This window comes from Ixodes scapularis, unplaced genomic scaffold (assembly GCF_016920785.2).
Source record: "Ixodes scapularis isolate PalLabHiFi unplaced genomic scaffold, ASM1692078v2 PGA_scaffold13__105_contigs__length_92229423, whole genome shotgun sequence".
Classification (NCBI taxonomy): domain Eukaryota; kingdom Metazoa; phylum Arthropoda; class Arachnida; order Ixodida; family Ixodidae; genus Ixodes; species Ixodes scapularis.
This window is the reverse complement of record NW_024609839.1, coordinates 26,820,581-26,844,754: the sequence shown is the minus strand read 5'-3', so window position 1 is coordinate 26,844,754 and position 24,174 is coordinate 26,820,581. Positions and strand designations below refer to the sequence as shown.

General features: G+C 46.2%; 1 protein-coding gene across 1 annotated transcript in view; it reads left to right on the top strand.

The window, feature by feature from the left end:
- LOC8031921 overlaps nucleotides 1-24,174 on the top strand; it is a 102,205-nt gene that overhangs the window by 20,921 nt on the left and 57,110 nt on the right. The window contains exons 3-4 of the mRNA XM_042289598.1: nucleotides 19,500-19,588; nucleotides 21,618-21,773. Of these exons, the coding sequence (XP_042145532.1) occupies nucleotides 19,500-19,588; nucleotides 21,618-21,773 (245 nt within the window). The remainder of the gene's footprint in view (nucleotides 1-19,499; nucleotides 19,589-21,617; nucleotides 21,774-24,174) is intronic.

Here is a 24,174-nt window from a genome sequence, read left to right as displayed (position 1 = left end):
AGTTGCTCAAACTTTGCAGGCACTTCTGATAGTTCGTCGAAGAGATACAACGCAGTCAATCGCAACACCACTTAGGAACACGCGCGCTCCAAGCGGCGGCCCAATCCCAAATTGAATCTAGAACAAACAGCCGACATCTGCGCCAGATACGGACGTCGAAGACGACTTCATCTGTCAACCCTGAGATAGAGAAACAAAAACTGGCAGAGAAGGTGCACTTTCGCACAGTCCGTTTCATTTAACGATGGACCGCAGCGGAGGCTACGAGCCGTCCTAGCCAATCCAATGCCACGTTCGTCAGGTGACCTGTCACGGGACTACACTGGGTCCGTAGCCCCGTGACGAGGGCTCACACCGTTGCGATTGGCTGCGGATGGTTCGTAAAGTCCGCTAGATTCCAGTGTATGGCGAAACGTATAGTACCTACATCTGCGTAACTTACCTGCGCGTTGCGCGGGGTTCCGAGAGAGAGACGAGACATTTCCATTAGGAGCTTTTCCCGCTTGGCGTAAGCGGCGCTGCGGACGCCGTCGCTTCTTCGTCGATGCATCTATAACGGAAATAGAATAGAGCGCAACGCGGCCTAGAAAACTCCGCTCACTCCTATAAGCTGACAGTGCGCTGGAAGCTGCGAGCTCGGGGGGACCAATCAACAGCCCTCCTCTCGTCACCTGACCACGCTCTCTGCGCACGGGTGCGAGCGGGAGCGTGATGACGCCATGAAAGACGGGCGTACGATTGGTTCAAGGAGCACGGTAGGTTCAATCGCACTGTCAGCTTCGGGGTGATCGGCGGAGGCGCGCGCGAGCCACGTTGTGTGGCCCCGGAAATCCGAACGGATCATCAATCAGAAGGGAAAAAAGCTCGAGCGCGAGGCGAAGCAAGCGGTGCCGGAATTGGCCTGTCCCTTGCATCTGTTATCTCTCGACTAACTTTTCCATTTCGTGCCGCTCGTTTTCCGTCGAAGCCTGCATGCATGCGTTCGTCCTGCCCTTTTCGGTATTTTTTTTTTATTTTTTGCTTAGTACGTTTCGGTATTTATTTTAGGCGGCTTCTATGCGGATTTTGTTGATGATCCCGTGATCTATTTGGGTTATTTACATCAGGCGCCGAACGAGCGCGCTGTCGGTCGAAACGCGAGATTGTCATTACAGCAGATCACCGAGTAGGCTTCGTTTTCTTTTTCTTTACTTTTTTTCTTATTCCCGTTTTCGAAGTATCTTTTGGTAAACACGCAACGAACATGGTCTCCTTTTTTTTGTTAGTCGCCTTCGCCATGAAATACTTTGTTTTCTGCAGCTATATTTGTGCTCCGTTTAAACTCTCCATTTTTATTGTTTCTTCTCGCACAACAGTACCGGTCATTACTTTAAATAAAGATACAAACATGAACGAATGGCAAAGAATACATCCAAGAAAAAGATGTAGAAACCCTCGCAAAAATAAAGCATGAATGGGCGCGGCGTCTACGGCAAATCTAGGCAACTCCACCATTTATTACACTTTTCTTTGTTGTTCGTGGATGATTCCATAAAGCTTCTATGTCGGTGAATTGTTTTGATGAAACGACATATTGCAACACGATCATAGATTGGACATCTTGGGTACTGGCGTCTAGAGAACACCGATGAGCTTGTGTAGCGTCATCGCTTGTTTATGTAGGTATTTGTTCTTCTATTAATAGCTTTATAAGAAAAAAGAATCGAGACACTAATTCGATCCGTCGACAGAAACACGACACATGGACATACTTAATATCTATATATACACTTTTGCAGCTTAGATTTCAGAGCCGCAACTCTCTTCCTTCATGACAAACGCACTCGTCTCTGATACCATTTCTCTGTGTTTTTTTTTTTTCTTAATTAACTTTTGCCGGTGATTTTGTGGCTTCGATGTTTACAGGCATGTTCCTCTTGGGTTGATATGATTTTTCGAGTGTTCACTTCGTCCAGACGGTACATCCACCGCTAATGAATTTGCCGAGACAAACGTGGATCATGTAAGGATATTGATGATGCCTCGACCGCGACTCACAATAAACTCAAAGTTATTTTAACGTAGCGCACGACACGCCACATATATGTTCATATCATTCTAGATATGTTGTTTACTCAGTATAATTACACAATATTTTTAGTTTGCTTGTCTTTGAGACACAGTGCTATCTATTTGAAGCATTTACTCAATATAATTACATCTTTTTAAGTTTACTTGTTTTTGGAGACACAGTGTTGTCTATTTGCGTCTATTTGAAGCATTATTGTGAACTTCTTTATTGACTAATAAAGCATTGATCTCGTGTTGTGGTAGCGAACTGTTGGCGTGCGGAATTTAATAATCACCAAACATCACCCGCGTGTCTTAGGATAATAATCTACGATTTAGATGGAATTATACTCGTTCTGAAGTCGATTTCTGTAACTCAGTATGATCGAATTCCAATTGTTATGCAGCAACGTGAATTTTCCCTGCCCCGGGTGGTCCTAAGGTCCTAATAACACACCACCTCGCTTGTGCTTGTACTAATACAAGGGTGGCCTAAACCACTAATTCAAATGAATACAAAAATCATCACTATTCTGGGTTCGTCTTAATGATGAAACAAATAAACTGCCCGAGAGGTTCCGCATATTCTTTCTTGAAAAAACTGCTTCCCATCAGGTATGCTCGGCATTACTACGGCATATGCAAGTGTTTTAGTGCTATACCGCGAGGCGGCCACCAGTTTGATAAAGGTAACAGTATTAAGGTATGCCATAATCACTGAAAGATAAACATTAAATTGTGCAAACATACTATCCGGAAATGCCAAAGAAAAGGCGGAAATACCGTTATAGAGTGTGCTTGAGAACAGAAGCATGAATACGCTCGACAGATTAACAGCGTCACAAAAACGCAAGAGACAAGTATAAGCTTCACAAAGACAGAGAGCTCTGACTGCCCGCACTCCCCACCAATATGAAAAACCCGTTTGACGAGGCTGTTTTACGCAGCTGTTTAGAATTTTCATACGCACGCGTTGAAAATGAAATTCCATTTCATTTTCGACGCGTGCGTAGCGCCGCCGCATAAACTGCCTGATCAAATGGGTTCTTTCATATAGTGGTAGACTGTAACGGCCCGTTCACACTCTTGCGACCGAGTACGACCGAGAGAGACCAGACCGGTTTTTAAGCCTCTTGCGATCTCTTAGGGCCAGCTCCGCTGCTGCGCATCCGGTCCTAAGAAGTCGCAAAAGGCTTAAAAACAGGTCTGGCCTCTCTCGGTCGTGTTCGGTCGCAAGAGTGTGAACGGCGCTTAAGTCTTGCTCTTGTTGCTTGTGCACATGTGCCTGCGTATGTGCGTATGCGTGCGTGCGTGCGCGTGTGTGTGTGTTTGTGTATAAGTGTGTGCGTGTGAGTGTGATTTTGTATGTGTGATATATGTGTGGGTCCGTGACTGCGTGCGTGTGCGTGCGTGCTCGTGTGTATGTACATCTGTGTACTTGCGTACCTGCGTGGGTGTGCTTGTGTGTGTTATTGCGTATATGTATTTGTGTGTGAGTGTGTCCGTGCGCGTGTGTGGGGATGTGTATTTGTGTGTGCGTATACCTGTCTGCGCGTTTGCGTTCAGGCGAGTGTGCGTGTGTATCCCTGTATGTAAAAAAGTGCGTGCGTGTGCTTGTGTAAGCATGTACGTGTTTGGGACTGTGTATGTGCATTTGTGTTTACGTATGTGTGTGTACCGTATTTACTCGAGTAATAGCCGCACTATTTATGAACAAGGCCCTTGCGTCTGCTTTCCAACAGAACACAATTAGAACCAATCATCGCGTTGCGCCTAAATAACATAGCCAATAACCAGATAGAGAACACGATTCTCCATTCAAATGCAATCTTCACAGATGGTATCGTCGCACGAAGTCGTTATCTCGGTCCTGTATACAGCTGGAATCAGGCTGTCGATCGCGGTGATTGGCAATCTACGTGCTCCGCGGAAAAGCGAACCCTCAGGTTTTCTTCATAAAGAGTGCGGCTATTACTCGAGTAAATACGGTATATGCGCGTTTATATTTTTGCACTTTTATATAGCCTAACGTTGTACCAATTGCAGCCAAGGTATTTACAGCGCGACTAATACGCGGCTTCTGAAACCTCCCAACGAACGGAAGCCAATTTCAAGGCCCCATCGAATCCGGTTTCTTACGTCAGGGTTAATTAAGACCGACTCGCAGAGCCACCCCACGATGCTTTTACGCAACACCCGATACCCTCTGCCTCCGCATTAAATTCTCCGGGACCCGAGTGCTCACTGTCGATGAACGTGTGCGCAAAACAGAACCGTGTGCAAGTTGTAAAGGCGGAATGAAAACGAAGGGAAACGAAGTCTGAGAGTGGACGAAGTCGTGAGATGGCAGAGAGGTTCATTGTCTAGGCGGCGACACAAAGAGGGTTACAGGGAGGGAGAGCTCACCCCGTGGACACAAACGGAAATAGTGCAACGAGAAACCCGAAAGGGTGAGTGCAGTCGGTGGAGACCTGTTGTAGAGTGTGGGGAAAGTGAGGGCATTGCGCTACCCTTTCGAAGAACATTGAAAGTAACGCATAAGTTAATGCGACCGCAGACTGAAATTCGTTTGTTTCATAATCCCGAGAATAAAATCGATAAAGAAAAACAAAAACAAAAAAAAACAGACAAGTTAAAGAAACCAACAACACAGAGCGGTCTGTGTTGTTCGTTTCTTTCACTTGTCCAGTGTTTTTTAGTGTTTTTCCCTCAGAACTATGAACCACTAACTAGCCCAAGTACAACCCCTTCTACAGTTCGTTTGTTTCTTTACGTTCCTTAAATTGACAATATCTATATCCATCTCTTTGGTTCACTGACCAGCCCTTCCCCACTCTCTCTTTCACACTCTCGCCTTCGTAATTTGAACCAAATACGTCTCACTCCACGAAAATTCAATGACTTTGGCGTCGACAGCTTTTGCGTAGTTGGAACGAATGGACGAATGGACGCGCGCTTCTTCGGGGTTTTCTCTTTTCAACTTGGAGGGTTGGCTGCCGCCATCTATCGTCGTGGATAGCCTTCAGAGACAGCGGAGACAGCCGTTTCTGCTGTCTTGTCAAGTCCGGTATCTCGGCGCGTCTGCTACAGTCCTCTCCTTCGGCGCAAGAATGGATCGGTGGATGCTGATGGTTGTACCCTTTATAATGGACGGTAGCTTGCGTCACCTAGTCTAGATATTAAAAACCAAAAGTAAGACATCTTTTCTTCGAAAATTTTCTTCGCCAATTTGCTTCCCCTCCGAAATTTTGTAACTATCCCCAGGCCGTGTGGGATATCTCCAGGCAGCGTGAAAGCACTACAGCGTGGACAGCGCGATGCGCACGCGTTCTTTCATACGCGGGATATGGCCACCGCTACACTGTTTCAGATAGGTTTCAGTTAAATTGACATTCCGCATTTCCGGAGCAAGTGAAATTGGCATGTGCAACGGGGATTGTATGTAAAACGTCGGTTCTCTTCGCTTCTTGTTTGCTTTTTTCGTCTGGATACAATAGGGGCTACGTGCATTGTTGTTACACCTGCATCCCATCCCAGTTAACATGTTTCTCTTAAGCCCCAAATCGCTCCAGTTAAAACGTACAGAAAGGAATTTTGGTCTATATTCATCGTTTGCAATAATCACTTATATGTTACACTGATTATAACCTACGAATTATTTACAATATTTTAAATACCACACCGGATAAACTACGAATTATGTGGAACACGGTTCCTTCTGGTTAAACATATTCTTTCTGAAACAAGTCACATTTTCATGTGTATAGGGGCATTTTATGAAGCTTTAGTTCTTTTTGCTTCATTTTCGCTTTTTTTCGTCTGGAACCAGTCGGTACCACGTGGATTACCGTTACACCTGCATGCCGTTCGACTAACCCTGTTTCACTTAAGCAGCAATCTGCTCCAGTTAAAACGTATAGTAAGTGATTTTGCTTATATTTTTTTTTTACAATTATCAATTATCGGTAACACCGCTCTCTATAGCCTACGAAGTATTCACAAGTATTTGAAGCGCTGCTCTGGATAAACTATGAAGTATTTGAAATACGCTTCTTTCTATAGTTGAGCGGAATATTTTTCGCAAAAAAGTTCCGCTTATAACTGGAACCTAAGTGGAACGAGATTGAGAATGTAGTGGAGGTTTTGGTGCTGCAGACTCACTGTCCAAGGCAAATTAGCGGAGTAGAATGTACTTTCCATGTGAAGTATTTGTTTGAACTCTCTCGGGCATCTTTCTTTACCTAGGACGCCCTTACGAAGAGTTTACCCCTGTTTCCGTAAAGCCATTTTTCGTCAGATTTTCGGACGCGCGCAATTACCGGATTGTGCTCGCCGCAAAGTCTTCAAACGGGCAATTAAGGTAGCCACCAGCCGCTTGCAACTTCCGCATTGAAAATACCAATCAAGTGACCACGACAGTTTGCCGGAAGCTCGGCATTAAATGTAAGGCGCGCGCTTTCATTAAGCTCGAGTATCTCGCCCATTCTCCTTATATGCCGGACAGGAGCACAAGCTACGAGCGCGAGTTGGTAGGGTTGAAGCCTGCGTGGTCACAATCGAGGGACATTCAGCCAACAATGTCCGTCGACATTCAGTCCCTAGAAATAACTGCGTTCTGTGTATGCTTAGAAAGGGGGAAATTAGTCGGCCCCCATTGGGCAGTGTCTTTGCTGTAGATGAGAAAGTTAGCCAGTGCCGTACCACCGCTAGCCCGGGGCATTTAACGCGTACCACGCAATAGTGATACACGACAACTCGCCCGTACGGTGCTCATCCAGATTGAAAAGGTCCACGGTGGGGATTGAACCAGGTATCTCCGGGGGTCTGCATAGTGAACTTTCGTTACTGGAGTCTGGACAAACATTAAATAGGGCCCTTTGCTGGCAATCACGTTGTGTTGAAGCCAGTCGGTGACGCGCACGCAAACAAAATGTTTCTAACAATGCGTAGTTGACATACCCGCGAATATTGCTCGGTGTTTGGCCCCTCTAGTGAGAACGAGGTTGTTCCCGTTCCTGTAACGGCCCCCAACATGGAACCAATCATACTCTATATATTCTCGATTTTCCTACGAAGCTCGTTGAGGTACGCTGGATGTTAGAACATTAGCCATACAAATAGCTACTTCCGGTAACGTACTCAAGACACGAGACTAAGACTGAGCCCGCGAGACCTTGGCCTAATTCTAAGACGACGCCATTTTAAGACGTTCGCAACTGCAGTCTCACGCCAGGCCGTATCGCATTTTCGGTCCTCTCGCCGATATGTTCCCATTATGTGAACTCTTTGAAGTTTCCATTCAAACGTAAACAATAAAAATAAATGATTTCGGTGCATTGTAAGAAACACCTCGCGCTCGGGAGGCATCTACATTTGCGCAAAATGTTATGTCAAAGTTCTGTTGTTGATCTTTCGTACTGAGAATTTGATAGGGTCAGCGTGTCCGACAGATTTCTCAATGATCGAGAGTGAATGCTTTGAGCCGTAGTCCCTATGCTCGTACACATCTTCGAAAAGACACGGTGTCCACTGCGGACATGACGACAGAATAGTCTGCGGATACACGTCGTGGATATTTGAGGCATCTTTTTAACATCCGTGAGGTGTGGCATACAGATATATGAACATGTATGCAGGCAGTGTTTGTATGACCGATGTGACCGTCCGTACAAGGAAAAAACACGCCTCAGACGGTGTCTGCAGAGTAGTGTGAGCACGGCTTTGGGCTTGAGAGGCGTCGGCATGGAAAAACCCTCTCGCCAACTTACATTTCTCGTTTTCTTAGCGCAAACGTTCGGAAAGGCCCGCTGCCGGACCGATTTGGAACCGATCACGACTGGACTCGGAGGGCTAGATCATCGAGGACCGCATTGCCGCTATTTTATCGTCCGTTCTTTTCCGTCCGCGTCTGCATCTTGGAATCAATAGTATACGTGTGCGCGAGCTCCTAGAAAGAAAGAAATAAAGAAGGAGAGAATTGGCAACCGCGGGCCGGGCCTGGAGCCATTTTCCAGTTGACGGCGCCGACGCGGTCATCCATCACCTAGGGAGGAAAAAAAAAAGGGGGGAAGGGGGAGGGGTGAAAACAACTGGGTGATTCGACGCTCTTTTTTATTCTCGGATTACGGTCTTTGGCGGGCTCACACGCCATCGACCCAACTACAGCAGAGGCGTTTGTTGTACTCCTCGCGAAAACCTTAGACAGCCTTGATTTAAGAGGGAGAGCAACTTGCGAGCCATAGGGAGCGTTCCCAATCTAATGGCAGGCACACGTCCTGCGCACATTGCTTGCTTATGTACATTGGGTGCGCACATTGGTTGCTTAGGAGCAGAGGGAACGAAGAGGCTGAGAAACAGACATATACTCTGCCATAGCCTCCTATATACTGACAAAGCCTGGCAGATCGCCACAAGAAGCGGCCGCCGAAATGGAAAAGGTGGAGCGGCAGACAACGGATGAGAGGCAAGTCACGTGACTGGCGCCCCGCTGAGGCGAGTCGCCGAATCACACTTCTCCTGAGCGAACAAGTGTGTTTCGAATACTCGCCGCTGCAAAGCTGTGCGCTGACGTCCAGGTTCCCCGAGAAATGGCTCTTTGATGCTCTATGCTACCAGATCCTGGCGCTCCAAATCTACTTCCGGGGACTCCATGGCTCCGTCGTCGCACTGCCAGGCTTTGCTTCACTTTAAGCCCGACCACAGCCCACGCCACGATAAGATGAAGGCAGTCCGACAGCAACAGAAAGTGTCTCGTCACGGCGGTCGTCCTCATTGTGGGTACGCTATCACTGACGAAACTAATCGTGCGTAGAAACGAGTATGGAGACGCTCGCAGACGATCGAGGCGTTCATCTTCACACCTTGTGCCGAAAACACGGCCCATAGGCCACGTGACCCCGATGGACCGGTTGGGGACACCCTAAAATCTAGGCTCACTGGGGCTACCTTAGCGCGCGCGCGCCTTTTTCGGCTGATTCGTTCGCTTCTTTGCCACCTTTTTGTTCCGAGGAATCAGGCAGCGAGTGAATGCCACGTAAAAGGAAAACAGGGACAGGCAGCGCAAAAACCTGATCGATATGCTTCTTGGGCCACGACTTACGGCGGAAACGGGCTTTCTTTGCGGAGGCAGACTTTTGAGGTAGAGGGGGGTTTCAAATGTGAGCCTCTTTTTGGAAGTAGATGCGTGACGGAAAGCCGAATATGGGGATCATTGAAACGAGATCGAGACATGGTGGTTGTAACCAGTCCAACGAAAAGGCTCGTTGAATCAGGGTTTAACGTTTTCAATATGTTTCTTTTTTTTTCTCTCTCTTTTTTTTTTCCGATCAATTGTGCTCTCTGCCTAATCCGTTCTTCCTTTATTCTTATTTTTTTCCTACCATTTTCGATGCCTTTGTTGTTTAACTCTGCCATCGTATGGCGCATACGATGGAAGAGTTAAACAACAAAAACAGACCGCTTTTTTTTACATTATTTTCATAAACGGTGAGGGGCAAGCTCATCGCGAGATTAAAGTAATTTTCCTCGCGCTTCATCACGACTCTGCCGGTGATCGGGCAGGAACGCGTGTGTCGAGTGCTTTCCGTGTTGCACTCCGTGCAAAACAAATCAAAAGTCGTCGGTTCTTTTTTTTAAATATTTTTAGCGTATTTGTTTTATAAGGTTTAGTCTTTAACAGTGTTCGCCACAAGAAGCCCGCTAGCGAAGCATCGTCGATCCTCACGGTGGCTAGTATATCAACTCGCGGCTTTTACGTCACACCACAGCGGTGCCACTGCTGTCGAAATGGCGGATGCGCAGACGGTTGACTTCACGCAAATCTGGTGTCTGAGCGCGCGCAGCGCCTACATCTCGCGTGAGGGAACGCGTGCTTGTTAGTAGACAGCGCGTCGGCCTATAGTGCTCGTGGTAAACAGTTTTCGTAGAAGTGAAATACATGGCATGGCACACGTCTCTTGCTTGCTTGTAAGGATCGAAGAAACCCCGCATTCAGTTGCAGAAAGAAAGAAGAGATCCACCAAGGGGCGACTCCAAACTTTCTTGCAGCCGTTACATTCTTTTGTAACGTCTAAAATCGTTATATCCTTAAAATTCGTAAGTTAGCGCCCGTTTTTGAAGACTGGTTCCAAAAATGTCGCTCAATGTTCAATTAAGTTGGCACTGAGGGGAGCATTGCTGCGAATCAAGCTTCTCCTTCAGTATGTTCCAGTAAGGTAGCGTAGTATACACATGGCATGTAGGTCAACACCCGTTCTTCAGGATGGATAGTGTCTCAATGGGCGCATTTTGAGAAGACAAATCGGAAGATAGGTAGAGATATACAGGGATATTAAAAAAAATATTAAGAATATTTTATATATTTTTTGTTTTGTTTTAAACACATTCTAAAAGTCAGTAACGCAATCCGCAAAGCAATGGATAGAGGACGATAGGAAGTTAAGCACACCCACGGATGGAGTGCTAATTTAAGACCTTAAACATCGAATTGCTGAAACTGTGAATTGAATAAATAGGAACCAATTGATTCATACCTGAAAAAAATTAATGAACTGCGGCTTTCATACCTGTCGCAGAACATATGGTCTTTGAGTTGAGTTTAAAAAGCCTAAAGGACCACAGGACTTAGTAATTTGAACCTTGCTCTATTCAGTGAAGCCGAAATGTATTGTTGTCTTTTACAGTTTGTTAAAAATAACACCATTTGGAATCAGCTCCTTCTTTCTGAATAGCTTTATATATTGCGACTAGGATGCGCGCACGAAAAAAGCTGAAAACGGCGCCTTCAACGTTAAGGATTCGAAAACGACGCCAAGCATGCAGGGCGCGAGGGACGCTGGGTCTAACGCCAGGAGACAAGTCTCCAAATTTTCGTCCAGCGAAGGCTATCAAAAAGTTTTGTTACGCGCTAAGCGATTTTGGATCCTTCCTGCTGACATCAGCGCCGCCCGAGGCGCGCGCCGGATTTCAATCCAACCCCCCGTTCCCGGTGTTCGAACCCCCCTCTCCCTGACCCCCGTGGAGCTGCGCTGCTGGCAGCCGGCTCGTACTGTTCTCCGGTGGCGGGTCGGACGTCAGCCCCTGAGGTCCTGACTCCGAGTTCATTTGTCAGTGTTGGACGTGTGACTGGCCCCGGGTCACAGCATCCGCCACCATCAATCTCTCGTGGTCCTCGGGGGTGGAAGAGGAGGTTGCGAGGTTCCTCCCGTGGAAGAGGCGAAGCGCATTGACGCAAGAACGCTTAAGGTGTGGAGATCCGCATTTGCAGACGAAAAATCACGCCGCCGGCAGCACATTTTCCAAGAACCGATTTTGTGTTTTCGTTTTGTTACATCTTTGAGCGCCCAATCTTTGAGGACGGTTCACTGAAACTTAAAAAGATATTGTGGAATGCAAAAAAAGAAAACGTTTTCTTTTCTGTTTTGTTGGATAGAGAGTTTTTCACGTTCAGCTTGTGTTGATTTGAACCACATTCCAGCATTGATGGCGCTGTCAAAAGTTATGTTCTTTTTTTTATAATAAGAAATTATTTGGAACCATTTGGGTTGAATTATAACTCAAAGCCTTCATTGTTTTGATTGTATGTTGTTGGTGCCAGCTCAGTTGAGACCGATTAAAGGATCTAAAGGCGACCAAAATGTTCAGAAAGAAAGGGAAATGAATATGTGGAATAAGTAAGATTAAAAAAAAAGAATAGCGAGCGAAATATATTGTCGTATGAAGATTCACCGCGTCATACGCACGCTGACACTTTGTAGTTTGGTGGTTCCTATAAATTATTGAATGTAGACTAATGTACACTATATCAGAGGCTTCCGATCATAAATTTAACTCTTTTGATTCTACGCTTCGAAACGTTTGTGAAAACTGTAAAACAATATCTTGAGTGTTATAACATGGCGCCGTTCTTTTACATAAGCGAACAAAAACAATTATAAAAAGAAAATCGAACTAGGAGGTCATACACGCTCTTCAAATAAGCCGCGCACAGAATCTTGCTAAGTAGAAATGCCGTTCACACTTGCGTCTCGTTCCTCAAATTTAGTCGGGGTCGGACGCCATTCCAGGGTGAGAGCCAAGTCATTAGCAGCAGCTTTGATTCGCTTGGCCCGAGCTTTTGAGTCGGTCGAAGCAGCCGACCGGACGCGAACACAAACAAAAATTATCGCGCGCTCACTTTTAGGAACGTGCGGAAGAGCCGTACGGCCTCCCTTAATTCCGCTCGGTGGCGCTGAAGACGGCCCGCGAAATGTAAATAAAAGCGCGCACACACGCACATAAACAAACACACACAGACACACACACGCACACACTCACGTGTACACAAATAGAAACGCACACAGATACACATTCACAGACACGCACGCACACACATACACACACGCACGCACACACGGACATGCTCGCACACCTACACAGACACACGTGCATGAACGCACACGCACGCACACACGCACACATGAACGCACACATACGCACAGATGCTAGAGAAGGCCAGAGAGCCCGGATTATGCTAACGCGAGAGAAAGTCATTTCATTTCCGTCATTTGTATGTATCGAGCTGCTGGTTGGATGTTTTTGCGTTGCGCCCGAATGCAGTCCGCTCGATTTGATGCGCAACCCCTTACCCGGATGGGGTGTGTTTAGTTATCATTTTGAGTTAGCTCTGTATATTTGTTTAACGCATTATTCTGACTACGCGTTTGTATACCGTTTTGTATCGGGTCTTAAGAGGGGGCGGGGTTGTTTGTCACTCGCGCGGGAAAAGTGCTTTATTAATGTCTCCTTTTTTCGGAAGGTTATTATCGCGTTTCGAGAGAACGAGCTCTTTGGTTTTGTTTTCGAAACGTTCGAGGTGGTCTCTGACTGTGAAAGGGAGCGAGAAGAAAAATGTGCCCACGTCTGGTCGGGTTGTATGTTTGTTCGCGTTTGGAAAGGAAAGCGCCTTATTGTGTTTTTGGATTTGTTTTGGGATTTTTGTTTATATGTAGTTGCGCTTTTCTTGTTTTTAGGTTACTTGTATCGCACGAACAGTCCATTGGGCGTCAGCTCTATTCAACGGACGTATACAATCCTCAAATTTGAACTGCGCGATAATAAAAGAAAGATAAATCGAAAGAAAAAGAGAGAATAAAGGAGAGAAAGAAAAACTCGTGTGTGACATCCGGTTTGGCTTTGAGTGAATAAGCTCCGAAAATTTTCCACGCAATGCCAAGTCCCAAACAGGGCAGTAAATTTGGAAGGCATATTACCTTTTAGTGTCTTTCTGGAAACGTGTTTTGCGGGTTGTTGCCTCTGTACGACGTACAATTCGTTTGTACTTCCCCTATTAGTCAAATGGGAGACCGGCAAGGCCGGGAAGACTAGGCACGAAATTCGGTGCATTTTCAAGCAGCAGTTCTTAAACCTTTCGTACGTCTCTTTGGCAGAGACATGCGCTCTCACGTTGTTATTAATGTGGCACTACGAAGGAGTTGTGGCGTGTTTTTTGTATTACGGCAACACCCGAAATCTTACAGTACTGACTTAGATTAACATTTCTTTTTTTCTTTTTGCGCCTCGTACTCCCCGTTTACCTTTAAAGATAGTTGTTTTAGTCACCGACAGTATAAGAAACGTGAGGTGTGGCGTGTCTCCAGCCGCTCATTATGTCTTGCGTCCATAGCCAACGCGGAGAGCAAGTGCCTCTTGCGCGGGAGTTGTGGTGACTGTGCTGTATAATAGTTCCATTATTTTGAAGAGCTATGCGCTAAATTGAATGTACAAAAGTAAGTAAAAGGACCCTTTGTGCGTCATGCATTTTCTGTGGCCCTCGGCGTCTCCAAAGTCGAAAATGCATCGTCGGCTCGTTGTTTCCACAGTGATCAAACATTAGTTGCTGCCTTTTTTCACACGCACAAATAACTAAATATAAATTTTATTATAGAATTAGGACGATACACACAATCACACCTTTTATTTACTTCGAGAAAAATAAATCTGAATGGCTTATAAAATTTAATTGTGATATACTAACGTTCTGGGGCTTATTGTTTGTTCCTTGTGGCTCCCGAGACCACGCGGAGAGAAAGTCGTCTGCTTCTTGCGAAGGGGTTGCGTTGACGTCAGAAAGACGTCGAGCTCTGATTGGCTTTGAATGAAAGGATAGTGGGTAGACCTCAAAGCAAGCTGCCTTGAGGTCTACCCACTATCCTTCAGTCAGAATCAATCAGAGCTCGACGTTCTGACGTCAGCACAACCCTTGAAAACGAAGCAGACGAACTTGCGCTCCGCATAAGAATGCCAAACAACGGATCACAGAGCAAAACGCATGAACATAATAAGCGCCCCGCCTTGTGTTTCTGAAACTGTTGGAGAGTGCAGCTTCGAAGTCAGTCCAATTGCACTGGACGTTAATCTCTGCCGTAGTAGAGCTCGTCTTCGCCATATTAGTAAGTGCATGTTATTTGTGAATTACGCCGCCTGCTACAGCCAAGCAAAAAAAAAAAAACAAAAAAAAAGACAAACGCGTTTTCGTTTGTTTGAGAGTTTTAGTACTGCGTATAGAAGCAAACGCAAGTGCCGTGCGTTTGCGTTAGCCTTGCGTGATCCACTCTGCGCATGCGCGTCGTCGCCATGCGCCAATCCAAGGCCGATGCTCGGGCTCCGCGCGCGCGTGGTTTGGAATACGCAGCGCACGCGCAGATGCACAGGTGCTGGCGTTCGCTCGTATACGCAATAGTTAAACTCACTTTTAACTACCGTCTCCCTTCTTTATGACAGGCCTACAATGGCCATAGGCCTTCCCCCCACAGATTAAACGAGTTACTATTTTTTTTTCGCATACACTTAATCGGATTAAAATCGGTCAAACAACGCAAGCCTCTTCTGGCGAAAAAAAGAAAAACCTGCCTGCGTTGGTGACGGCTGGCACTTTTGCGTCACACTCAAAAGTGACTACGATTTCTCTTACAAAACAACCGAGTTATTTGGAGAGGAACGTCCGCAATGTTGAAAATGAGACATAAATAATCGCAAAAATGAGTGTGTCAGTTGGGACTCGGGTCGCGTTATTAGGCCTCATCGTCGACATCTCGAAGCTGTAGCACAACTGCTCGTTTTAGCCGAATCGAACACATCGAGCGCAGGTCTGACGTAATACGCACAGGCTTTATCGCTGAAAGTAAGAAATATAAAAAAAAAAATTCTCCACCTTTTATTGTCGTTTGTTATTCGAACCGACAATCACCACTTCACAACGCACTATTTACTTACGAGATAAAAAAGAAATATGTATAAAGAAAGGAACAAAATTCACTCGCTCTGCGCATCACTTTGCAATCCCAATTAGGCGCGCACAAAAGATGTGCACGGTCTCTCACACAAAAGGCGCATTCGTAACGGCAAGAACAACAACAACACGCAACAACAACAAAAAACAACAAACACAAACGACGGACACGAGACGCGACGAAAGATAAAAGAGGGAGGCGCTCTTTCGAACACCTCGAACAAAAAACAATGGCATTAGGGACCGGGAACAAGCACGGACCTGTCATAGCTGTCGTCGCTGCCACCAAATCCTGCTCAGTCTAGAAAAAAAATTGAAACAAACAAAAAAAAAAAAAAATAAAGCCACACCAACAGACAAAAGACTAGGCTGCAGGACTGAATTGAGGATCTGTCCTGTCTGTCCATTCGAGTCGACATAAAGTCCCGAGACTTTTGAGTGGCTGCGTTATTTTTTGTTTTGTCATTCTTTGTTCTTGCCGTTTCATTTGATCCTCGTTGAGACAGGAACAATAAACAAAACTAAAGTTCAGCTATTAGCGCCGTCCGAAACAGGCTTGCGCTACCATGCAGTTGAGAACCTAAAAAATAAATAAGTGACCGTGTTATGCAAATTGAGTGCGTGATCGGACCCGAATGCAAGCGACGTGGGAGTGTTTGTGTGCCTGTCGTCTCAATGCCCAGCGTTTTCTCAAGAAAAAAAAAAAAAAGATATATATATATACATATATATATATCGTACGGGGTTCTTCTTTTTAGTCGTCTTCGCGAGATTTCGCTTGGCGCGTTGGGCTTCTCCTGCAAAGAAAGGAGGATTGCGGGTGAAGCTCATCGTCAGGGAGGATCGAGAACTCGCTCACCAGCGGGTCATATGTATTTAATTCGTGTTTGTAATGTACTGAATTTGATCGTGTTATTTTTATATTGCTTTTTTTAGTGAACTGTGTTTCAGAGGCGCGTGTGTTTGCTGTCGTGGACTTGTAAAAAAAGCGTTACAACCTTGGTGCTGGTGTTGATTATGTTTTAATTTATTTTGTCACGTGTGGTGATATCGATTGAGTTTTTTAACACGCTGTAATAGAATTGAATGCTATGCATGTTTTGGACATGATTTCAAAGGCGTTTTTTGCGAGATCACGCATAAATATTAAAGAATTTGAGACATCTCCGCGTTTCCAGCTTTTTGATTGCCCGAGCCTCGATTAACACAGAAGTTTCAAGTTGGTTACTGCTTTAACCTTAGTGTTTATTTATTCCAAAAAAAACATAGTAGCTGCTTGGTGGCTGACATAGGCATGTCGGCCTCCAAGCCAACATGCCTATATACATATATATATATATAGATATAGCAAGCGGGCCGTGGCCGAACAATAAAGAAGAAAACAAGCGACCGTGTCCAAATGGTTGTGGTGCTTGACTCCCACGCAGAAGGGCCGATGTTCGATGCCTGAGAGCGAACGCACCTTTTTGTTATTTGTGTAAATGTCGCGTTCTGTTAAATTCGAGAACCCTGCTGCTTGTTCAAGGACGGAACGTTCTACGCACCGAACCTTTTATGCCGATTGTTCCAGAAGCCCACGCGTGTACATAAGAAACTCCACGTGTCGAGCGGGAGTCGGTCTTTCGCCAGCGCTCGAGACAGCATCCTCGTCCATGCCCTAACCCGCGATGCCTTGTTATTCTTCTCAATTATTCCTCTTTTGTCTGTAGTGGAACAAGTTCGCCCTTAAACTTTAGTTGCTTTAGTTCTTCGCCACCCTATCATCTGTCATTGGTGACAATATTTACGTCGCGAGACACATTTTGGACGAGTAGCGATTCCAAAATTAACTTCTATTTCGAAGTGGACGTCTCAAAATAGAAGTCGGTGTGGGAATCGCGCGAAATCGAAATTGGTCTCACATCTTAAATACTTCGCGAATTTGTTTTTGTGTCTTTCGGACCACGGGGAGAGGGGGGGGGGAGGAGGGAGGGAGGGGGGGGAGGTGTTAGGTGGAAGTGGATTGGACTTTGTGACATAGTGTGTCGTATTCTCATTCAGTTGGACAATCTTTCAGGAAAGATGCTGGAGACTCCGGTAGCTTCAACACAAGATTCGCTCGCTCGATGCCGTAGCCTTAGAGACTGCTTTATTGCTCCGAGCGCTCGCCTGCTATCTGTGAAAGTTGAATTTATGAATGCGTTTGGGACTTCTTATATTGTAATGTCGTCTTTTAAAATACATTTTAAATTTATATTTTTCTGACGCCCCCAGTTCTTTTTTGGGGTTTGTTTTTGCGCAGTTTGTGCGCACACATTAAGGCCTCCGAACTATAAATGAAGGATAATATACCACATTAAACAAATAAAACAAATATTAAATTTTATTTTCTCCCCCGAACTCACAAGTTTTATTGTGCGGAAAGTTCAATAATGAGACGCGTAAAAGAAAAAAAGCAAAAAAAAAAAAAAAACGCTGCTTAAAGATGGATAAATGCTCCAACTCGAAACGGCTTCGTGATCGGAAAACAAAAAAATAAAAATAAATAGGAAAATGCGCGAGCAACCGAAATTACGAACAAATGAAGCAGGAGTGAGCACAAACAAAGAAAGAGTCAATTCGGTCGGTTTATGCAAATAGGGTCATCGAGAGACGGGGCACAAAAAATCCCTCTAAAACTAAAGTTTTTTTTTTCTTTTTTATATATATGTATATATATACTAGCATATAGTCACGCACATATATATAGTCATATATATATACACTTTTTTTTTTGTCTTCAGTGCGGGGCACAACGGGTGGCGGTGGTCCAACTTTCGATTATCTCGCCTCTGTCGTGTTCTTTAATTAAATCTCGGTTTTGCTCGCTTGTTCCGTGAACAATGGCAACCCTCGGTCCCGTGTCCGAGGGGCTTTTGTGTCACCTTCATTTCGTCCCAAATTAAAATGGAAATGACTCCCGGCCACCAACGCGCGAGCTTCCCAGCACTCCGTGATTGTCGGCTCTCGCGCGACACAGTCTCTCCCAAAAAGTTTGCCTTCGCATTCACAGCCTCCTCGGATAGGTTTATATTCAGCCTTCGGAGAGCGGCTTGAGCTGTTTCACTCAAAACCTCATTAAGAACAAATCTCCGGACCTGTGTGTGGAAAGTTTTGGGATGAAGCGAATTTCCAAAGCGAGCTTCTGGAAGTGCTATGGCCAGTGCGATTTTTTGTATGGGGCGTTGCGCCATCTGGCGCCGAGTTCGTTCCAAACTTGATAAGTCGGCTCTGCTGTTTCCACATCGTGTCAGGCAAGTTTGTCGTGCTAGGCAGCTTAACCTAACTTTAAATAAACATGACCTTACCTGACCGGACTTAACCTAACCTATCTTAACCAACCTTAACCTAACGTAAGCTAATGAACATAACCTAGAATAATTAAAGCCGGTGCGCTAGAATCTGGATGTCTTTGCAGTGAGATCGAGTGCAGACTCAGATTGAGTAAGAACGCTGAGTCAGCCTTCGACTGTACTCAATTAGTCTGTCGAAGGACGCTTGGTGTCAGGCTCAGGCCCAACAGATGGCAACAGCCATTGCTCTTTGGACTGGGAACTTGATCGAGTGACTTACCGTTTAATCGATTAATGCTTTAATCGCTATTAATTTTTAACCGGCTATTTAATGAAATTTTGATAAACCAAGAAGCAAGTAAAACTTTAGAGCTTTTACTACGCCGACGTGCACGAGTACACCTGTATGAAGGCAAACTTCAGGTGAACCTTTGACTTAAAATAACAGTAGGGGTCAGGTTTGTAACTCGAAACCAGTGGAGAAGGTTATACGCGTCCAAGGCACCTCAAAACCTTGCGAGAGTCCATTTAACGCAGCAGAGACTATATTGTGAACAATCAAAGGGGTTCGCTATTGCCGGAGAATGTCAACGAACCTCCCTGTCTTCTCTGCGGCTGAAGTTATCACTTGTGAGTGTGGGTATCTTTAGACTGTTCTCAACTGCACATTGATTAAAAATTCGAAATAGTACATTGCCCCGTTTATCCCATATTCAGCAAAGGCAAAAAAAAAAATGTAATTTTGACATGTTTGGAGTAGCTATTATGTATAAAATGAACAAAAGTAATTGATCGATTGAAGGGTGGTGATAAATCGTGTTAAAGATTTTAATCGACGCCCAGTCCTAACTGTATTTTGTTTCTTTTTCTAGGTTGCGGGACGACGGCGGCAGTGTTAGGGACCGGATGTTCTCGTCCTACGATGGAAGCCGACTCAAAGACTCGGCTGCCTTCATCAATGGTAAGACGAGTGACCCTTAAGCCAGTGTCACATTGATCATACTTCATAATAACGATAGTGTGCGAACCCGAATCACCACAATTTCCCGACTTCGAATGCCGCGTGCACAGTTTCCTCCTTCAGCTCATCGCCACGCGGCATTCAAAGCACAGATCTCGCGGCGACTCGCGCTCGAATCTGTATGCAGACTGTCTTTTGTGTGATGTATAAGCAGTGTGACCCCGACTTTAGCCTCACCCAAATATCATTGACACCCTATAAGAAGGCTGCAAAACACTAAAAAGTTTAAGGGATCCGTTTTCGCTAATCCGATATGGTACGGTAGGATCTCCGGTACGAACTGCGCATGCCCCACCGCAGAAGATTCGCATATGCATTGTTCGTATAGCGGATGTCCCATCGTACCGTATCGGATCTGCAAAAACGGTTCCCTAGAACTCTTGATTACCTCCCTGTCGCTTGTCTGTTGAGAGATCGGGAATTTTTGTGACATGTCGGTATTCCGTGTCCATATACGTTTGCCCGCAACCCAGATAGACCCTATTCACCTGCTGCCGTAACCCAAGTGCCGGCTTGCTAGAAACAGTCCTGGCTAAGGTATTAAGACGGACTAGTTGGTTAAGCATTATGAACAGTAATAGCTCGAAAAAAGTGAAAGCCGTTTACAACTCCCTGTAACGCCGAATTGGAGCGCAGCGCTTGAGGAGGAGTAAAGAAGGGTACTGAGGGGAGGGTAGACCCCTCCGCCTTCTCCTCCTCCTCCCCTCATTCTTTAATATGCTCCGGGGGGGGTCACGTGACCTTGAGATGACCTTGGGAGGGGTCCCGTGACCTTGGGGGTCACGTGACCTTGGAATGACCTTGGTTACGCCGACGCCGACGCCGCTCAAGCCGGGAACGGGCCCCTAAGAGCTGCGCTCTAAAACGAAGAAGGAGAACAAACGATGACGGAAATAGCGCTAGTCTCGTTGATCATGATGTAGAAAACTCGAAACTGAGGTAAAAGCAGGGAAACTTGGTCGAACAAAGAAGACAGCTAGGGAAAAGAACGTCTTTCTTTTTCGACCAAGTTTCCCTGCTTTTACCACAGTCTCGGTTTTTCTACGTCATGATCAATATCCACCAGCTCGCCTGCGCACTCACCGTTTTTTCATTGCTAGTCTCGTCTTGGTGTTCTTACTCTGGTATATCCTCCGTGCTATTTATTGTACAGAATTCTTGGCTAAGGCTGTGTGAAAGTATGATTTCCAAGCCTTGGGCGAGTGAGCTTCTGAAACTCGATCTCACTTGCCGCTCCACTCGTGCTCTAGCTTGGCAGGCTTTCTGCCACACATTCTTAGCTAAGACCGTGTTCCTAGCAAGCCCGCTCAGAAACGAGATGAGACGGATCAACACAGTTCTGTACCTATCCGCTCGGTTTTGCTTCCAACGAGTTCATGGCGCAAAGTCACACATAAGCATTTGCATTTGCAACCGCCTGGATAGCCATTCAAAGGGACCTTCAACCAAAGTGACGAGTTGCCGCGCCGGCATACAACTTATACAGTGCCCGACAGGATTAGACCGGCAGGGAGTCCCTTGAGGTGTCCCGCCTCCAGCACGAGCTTAGCACCTTCGATGACGCGTTGTTGTCTGGTGAGGTTCGAGCATGCACGCCCAGTCAAAGCACAATGGAAAGCTACGAGCAAGTGCTGGAGGCGGGGCACCGAAAAGAGACGCCCTGCCATTCTCATCTTGTGAGTGATTGTATACGTACCGGCATTGATTCCCTTTGGGCTCTTGCAAGTTGAAATGGGTTCATGGTTCGCGTAGGTCACTGACACGAAAACTGTCGCTTTAGTTAGCCGAAGAGATGTTTTCTTCGTTTAGAAAACCACGTCATTGTCTAGCTACAGTCGGTTGCAAGAATGAGCCTCCCTAAAGTAGGTCACATCTGCTGCTCACTACATGGCTGAACCTTATCGTTAAATCTTGTTGCGGAAGGCTGTACTGACGCGAGTCTTTGACGACTGTTGTTTTCCTGCGCCAGGTGGTCTGTCTTCGTCGGCATCCAATGGACATGGTCCTCCGGTGCTGAACCTGTCGCAACACGCTCACCGCACGGAAGAGCCTAGGGAATACCAAGATGGCGCCGCCCAGGACGCGGACGACGACACCGAAGACGACACCGACGACAGAGACCAAGGTAAGCGCGCCATTTTGTTCACCAGACCGAGCCACTTTTCGCTGCACACATACGTAGAGAGCCTAAATTCGAGAGAGGGAGCAACTCGAAACGTGGAGGGCGTTTGCAATTTCATGGTGGACACCTCCCGAGCAGATTGGTCTCAAGCACATATCTGTTGCGCTGTCACGTGACGAGAGGGAAAGGGGGCGCAGAGACAGAGACGCTTGCAAATGCTCCACGCTTTCGTCACACTCCCATTATTTTAGTATGTTTAGTTCAATGACTCCAAAAAAAACTAAACAAAAAAGTAAAAGCCGCTTACAACTCCCTGTAACGCCGAATTAGAGCGCAGCTCTTGAGGAGGAGGAGGGAAGGGCGCTGGGGGGGGGGGTTAGACTAACCAGGGGGGGGGGGGGTCACGTGACCTTTGGGGGTCACGTGACCTTGGGGGTCACGTGACCCCCAATGCCGATGATGTCATCACTGGCGTCACTGATGATGTCATCAGTGACGATGACGATACGGGTACCGATGACGTCATTAGTGACGTCACTGATGACTTCACCAGTGATGATGACGATGACGATGCGAATGTCGGTGACGTCATCACTGACGTCGCTGACGACGTCATTAGTGATGATGACGATGACGATGCGGATGCCGGTGACGACATCAGTGACGTCACTGATGACGTCAACAGTGATGATGACAATGACGATGCGGATGTCGGTAACGTCACCGGCATCCACATCGTCATCGTCATCATCACTGATGACGTCACCGGCATCCACATCGTCATCGTCATCATCACTGATGACGTCACCGGCATCCACATCGTCATCGTCATCATCACTGATGACGTCACCGGCATCCACATCGTCATCGTCATCATCACTGATGACGTCACCGGCATCCACATCGTCATCGTCATCATCACTGATGACGTCACCGGCATCCACATCGTCATCGTCACTGATGACGTCATCATCATTGATGACGTCATCATCACAGATGACGTCACCGGCATCCACATCGTCATCGTCATCATCACTGATGACGTCACCGGCATCCACATCGTCATCGTCATCATCACTGATGACGTCACCGGCATCCGCATCGTCATCGTCATCATCACTGATGATGACGTCATCAGTGATGATGACGATGACGATGTGGATGCCGGTGACGTCATCAGTGTCGATGACGTCATCGGGGGGTCACGCGACATCGGCGGGGGTCACGTGACCTCTAGGAGGGGGTCACGTGACCTCAGGGGAGTCACGTGACTTCGGGGGGTCACGTGACCTCGGGGGGGGGGGGGTCACGTGCCCCCCCACGAAGTCACGTGACCCCGGTGGGGGGCTCGCGCGGTGCATTATGGGACATTTCCCATGATGCACCGCGCGGTTACGCCGACGCCGACGCCGACGCCGACGCCAACGCCGACGCCGACGGCGACGCCGACGCCGCTCAAGCCGGAAACGAGCCCCCAAGAGCTGCGCTCTAAAAACATGCACGCGTACAACTTTATGCAATATAAGAACCGTATGATATTTATTGTATGCATTCTTCTTCATGAAGAAAGCGTAGGTTAGTTTGAATTTTGACCATGGTCCCCTATCGTACTTATTTGTTTCAGATTTGACGCATAAATGACATTGTTTTCTTCCGTCTGTCTTTCAAAACTTTCGAATGAGCGATACAGGATTCAAATTGACGTGGTGCACAAAAGCGCATCAATTTCTCTTAAAGTGTTCATTTCATTTATGAAATATATAATTTAAGTGCATCGCATTTTATAAGTAAAATACGTGCGCGCGATTAGGAAGATTATCTTTAAGAATATATAAAATCGCAAAATTCGTCGATGAAACAGCTTTTTTTTTTCTTCTTCGCATAAGTCTTTCATATGTTATTATAGGATAGGGATCGTATAGGTCCATATATATAAAAATATTGTTTAGTATCAGCATAGGCGCACATCTAGACACCAATGCAAAGTTTGAATCCGCGGTCACACTACTCATACACCATGAAAAGACACCGTGTTTGCTGCAGACACGATGACATTAATTCTGCGGACGCACCTCGAGCATTCTCGAAGCCTATTCGCTCCATACGTGTGTATAATACGAACGTGTCTAAAGATAGTTTTCGTTAAAGAAAAATCGCGATACAAGGAAGAAACATGCCTCAAACAGTGTCCACAGACTGTGTTTTGCAGGATGCCTGATGTATTTTGCATTTTGTTTTTGTACCTTTATCGTATGGTGTCTTTCCGTGTGACAGCGCTACTCATCAAAGATGTCGTATGAAATAGAGAAAAAAACCACACAAATGACACTATGCAGGCACGGTCTCAGGCGTGTTGGTTTTTGTCACATTGGTCATAAAAACAAACTGTCCGCAGCCATCTATG